At 43.2% G+C, this 4,805-nt stretch overlaps 1 protein-coding gene across 1 annotated transcript in view; it reads right to left on the bottom strand.

Moving 5' to 3' along the window:
- LOC112116860 (URB1 ribosome biogenesis homolog) overlaps positions 1 to 4,805 on the bottom strand; it is a 76,633-nt gene that overhangs the window by 4,266 nt on the left and 67,562 nt on the right. The window contains exons 36-37 of the mRNA XM_026651416.1: positions 3,217 to 3,414; positions 1,319 to 1,560 (exon numbers count right to left, since the gene is read on the bottom strand). Coding sequence (XP_026507201.1) covers positions 1,319 to 1,560; positions 3,217 to 3,414 — 440 coding nt within the window. The remainder of the gene's footprint in view (positions 1 to 1,318; positions 1,561 to 3,216; positions 3,415 to 4,805) is intronic.

Below are 4,805 nucleotides of genomic sequence, written 5' to 3'. Positions count from 1 at the left end.
GGTGGAGGGGGTCTTAGGAGGGGGCAGTTAGGGGACAAGGAACAGGGAGGCTTAGGTAGGGGGTGGGGTTCTGGAGGACAGTTAGGAGCAGGGGTCCCAGGAGGGGGCAGTCAGGGGACAAGGAGCGGAGGAGGGGGTTGAGAGTTCTGGGGGGGGCTGTCAGGGGGCAGGGGTGGGGAGAGGGATCGGAGCAGTCAGGGGACATGGAGCAGAAGGGTTTAGATGGGTCGGGAGTTCTGGGGGGGGCTGTCAGGGGGTGGGGAGTGGTTGGATGGGGTGTGGGAGTCCCAGGGGTCTGTCTGGGTGTGCGGGTGTGGATAAGGGTTGGGGCAGTCAGGGGACAGGTAGGGGGTAGGGTCCTAGGGGGCCAGTTAGGATGGGGGGAGGGTCTCAGGAGGGGGCAGTCAGGGGACAAGAGGCAGGGAGGCTTAGGTAGGGGGTGGAGTCCTGGGGGGCACTTAGGGGCAGGGGTCCCAGGAGGGGGCAGTCAGGGGACAAGGAGCAGGGGGAGGGTTGGGGGTTCTGAGGGGGGCGGGAAGTGAGAGGGAGTGGGAGGGGCAGGGGCGGGGCTAGGGGAGGACAGGGGCGGGGCTAGGGCGGGGCTCCTCCCGTCCTCTTTTTTGCTTGCTGAAATATGGTAACCCTAGTGTTGTTTTCTATTTTTATTAAAATAATTCCTTAATGTCCTGCGCTATGAAAGCAAAAAGGTGAAAAACTGAAATCCACTCTGAAGATTCTTAAATTAATTTAATTAATTTAATACCGATATAAAAATAATTCTGATGTAAGGTTCTTGAAAGGTATATACCAACTATTTGAAATGAGACACCTTTATTAAATGGAAGAGACCACCCAGCAAAACTGTTTGGGTCAGAATTTCATCATTTCAGCTGCTTAACCCATTGGCTTCTTGATCAGATATTTCTGTTGCAAGGCTTATATTCACTAATAGAACATGCAACAGATACAAACAGGCTGCCAAACCCCAGAAAATATTGTCCACACAATCTGCCACAGTCATTATGCCATTCTGTCAGATAGAATATTTTTAACACTTTTAGTTTATTATGGCAAGCTGATGACTAAGCCTCCACACAATTTTTTTAAAACTGTATTTACTTTCATGTGAAAATACAATAAAATATATTTTTACAAACCACAATACCTGATTTATTACTGATTTTTTTCTTACTTTAAAACTGGTTTCCTTTGGAAATACTGGTTCCTAAAAGTGCTCAGAATCCACTTTTATTTGTTTAAACAAAGTTAAAAATCACTGCAACCAATGCGCTTTTAAATCAACATTTTTAATACTTACTAAGCAACTCTTTGACTTGATATTTTTGAGCAGTTGTTTGCACATCTTCTTGGAGCTGCAGATTTCTTTCAATGATGCCCCACTTATGCAAGAGCATTAGGACATCTTTGTTTGAAAGGACACTCTCATTTACAGTAAATCTGCCCATTTGTCTGAAGGCCACAACAACAGTAGCTCGGTATCCTAGCACAGAACTGAACGTACTGAAAAACTGAGTGAGCGTGGCAAAATCCAAGTTGGTCCTATTTCAAAAAGAAAAAGGAAATTTAAAAAAAATTCATAAAATATATTTTTCTACATGTTAACCAAAAGAAAAAAGCTAAATACACGGCTATTTAAAGTCCTCTGATTTTTTAAATTTAGTTTCTTAGGATGCAAGAGACAGTTAATCTCACTCAGACTGAATTTCTGCTGCTTCTCTCCATTAGTGCCTGATGGGACAGAGACAAAAAACCACATACACCACAACTCTGCTCTACAGATTACCTGCAGCCTGGAAAAGGTAACAGTAAAAGCCAGACAGCACACAGTAGTGTGGGAAATGCTCTGGTGCTTCATCTAAAAGTATTTATTTTACATGAGTTTTCAGACTTCAAGAGGGAAGAACAATAAATTTATTTTTCATGTTGTGACAAACACCCATCTGGATGAATGGCTAAGGTGGAATGAGACCACTGCTTATTGTACCAAACATCACCAGTTTCCTTGTCATCTCTCCTTGCTCACCATGACCTGGTTTGTCTGTTCTCTCAGCATAAATGTCAAAAGACAACAGGGGAAGACTGTAAACCCTTTGAGAAAGGGACTGTCTTTTTATCACACCTGTATTCTACACCTCGCACAATTACTATTATTGGCTAAGATTTTTCAAAGCCAACTAAGTGAGTCAGCCACACTACTCATTGAAGCTCCACTGAGTACCGAGTCAACTCCACTAGTGGCAGCTTTAAAAAGCTTAACCATGACTATATTTATTATTTGTATGGTAGCAACTAGAGGCTGAGATCAGTGTTAGATGCTGTACAAACAGAGACAGTCCCTGCCCCTAAGGGCTTATGATCTAAACAGAGAAGACAAATGATAAATAATAGTAATAAATCCTCTTCCTCTGTCAGGCGGGCAGTCTAGCTGCCAGCACACAGACAGGCTTCCACAGGGGAAGAACTGCCAGAGCTGGAGAAAAATTTTGGGTAACATTTTCAAAAGTGACTCAGGCACCTGGAACACTTTGTTATTTTTGAAAATTTTGCATTGTTAGCCTATACCTCCCTATACCACTTTGCCTGAGCCGGATTCCCCCACACAGGCCACTTGCTAACCAAGGCTGCATCAGATAATGAATGCAAACCCAGTCAGCGGGGTCTTCAGAAGGTATGGACCGACTCCCAGATCCTCAGGGGTATTTAGGCACCTAGCTCTCATTGATTTCAGTGGGAGTTAGGTGTCTAAATATCTTTGAGGATCTGGCCCAAGCATCAAGTAGGGACCTAGCAGAACTCATCAATGGAGACTGTGCCACTCGCTGTCCAGACTGTGGCCACTGCTCAGGCAGAGTGAGCTTGAAGCTTTTCAGGGAGGAGGCCTGCCAGAGAGCTGAAGTGCTGGATTCAGGCTCTGATCTAGCAGGAAAAGGACAAATTACATAATGCTGCCTTTTTAAAAACTACCTATCCAGTACTTAGAACATGAGTCACCTTACAGTCACCACTTCATTATTAATATTTTTAAAAGCAAAATCTTTCTGCACAAGTTTCTCCACCCAGGTTCATTATCACCATTTAAAATGGGGAAAGGGCTAATTTATCAGAGATTAAGTGAATTCATGTTGGCCTAATATATTTCAAACTGAACAACAACGTGATTACATAAGCCTGGAAACCTGATTGGAAAAGACTTACCGAATGTGTTTAACAAGCATGATCAAAACATACAGAAACTCATTTATAAGCTGAAGAGGAAGGAACTTCTGGTTCTCCTGCGGCTCTTTTTTGCAAAGAGTTTGAAGTGGCATCGCCCTTCCTTTGTTTCCTAAATTTGTTATCCACAGAGTGTGGACTAAGGAGATTACATTGGTTAGCACCTTGTTTTCCAGAAACCTGAAAGACAAACAAAAATGTCTTTGTGGAATGCAGAAACTGACCTGGTCACCATCCAATCCATCTCCTAGAAGGAGCCACATGTTAGCATTTGGGGCCCTGAACATGCAGGCAGGCCTGAAGTCAATGGGGCTCCAAATGGGCTCAGGATTCTACCCAGGTAGAACTCGTTGCAGGATTGAGGCCTTGGTTGCCAGGCTTCCCCCATACATTGAGAATTCCCAACATTTCCTGTTTAGATGCCATAGAATAAAAAACACCTCTATGGGTGGCAGTGTAGCCTAGTGAATACAGCATTGTTCTGGAATTCTGGAGACCTAGGTTCTATTCCCCACTCTGCCACTGCTGAGTGACCTCAGACAAGTCACTTTGCCACTCTGTGCCTCAGTTTTCCCATCTGTACAATTTGTAACACTTTATAAGAGCTACATATTATTAATTATTATTATTATGAGGAATTGACAGAGCTTTCTGGCAAAGGTCCATAAATAGAACTAGTGATTTTTGACTCAACTATATCTTTCATTAAATCTGAATAATTTTCCAAAGCAATCCATTAAACTGCAAAGTATGCAACGGCCACGATTTGTTTTAGATCAATTACTGTTTAAAACAAGAGTTTCCCTTATGGTTTGTATTAAGGATTTTTCATTTGCAGATGACACCAAGCTGGGAGGGGTTGCAAGCACTTTGGAGGACAGGATTAGAATTCAAAATGACCTTGAAAAATTGGAGAATTGGTCTGAATTCAACAAGATGAAATTCAATAAAGACAAGAGCAAAGTACTTCACTTAGGAATGAAAAAAATCAAATGCACAACTACAAAATGGGGAGTAACTGTCTAGGCAGTAGTACTGCTGAAAAGGATCTGGGGGTTACAGTGGACCACAAACTAGATATGAGTCGTCAATGTGATGCTGTTGCAAAAAGGCTAATATGATGCTGGGGTGTATTAACAGGAATGTTGTATGTAAGACACAGGAGGTAATTTTCCCATACTACGTGGCACTGGTGAGGTCTTAGCTGGAATACTGTGTCCAGTTCTGGGTGCCACAATTTAGGAGAGAGTTCAGAGGAAAGCAACAAAAATGATAAAAGGTTTAGAAAACCTGACCTATCAGGAAACAGCTGGGTATGTTTAGTCTTGAGAAAAGAAGAATGAGGTGGGACCTGATAATAGTCTTCCAATATGTTAAAGGCTGTTATAAAAAGGACTGTGATCAATGGCTCTCCATGTCCACTGAAGGCAGGATAAGAAGCAATGGGCTTAATCTGCAGCAAGGAGTTTTAGGCAGGGCCGGCTCTAGGATTTTTGCCGCCCAAAGCAAAAACAATTTTGGCCGCCCCCCCCTTCTTTAATTACCCCACCCCCGGCCCCGCCTCAACTCCG

The sequence above is a fragment of the Terrapene carolina genome, unplaced genomic scaffold, assembly GCF_002925995.2.
Source record: "Terrapene carolina triunguis isolate 2854851 unplaced genomic scaffold, T_m_triunguis-2.0 Scaffold30, whole genome shotgun sequence".
Lineage (NCBI taxonomy): Eukaryota > Metazoa > Chordata > Testudines > Emydidae > Terrapene > Terrapene triunguis.
Note: the sequence above shows the minus strand (reverse complement) of the source record. Positions and strands in the feature narration are given on the sequence as shown.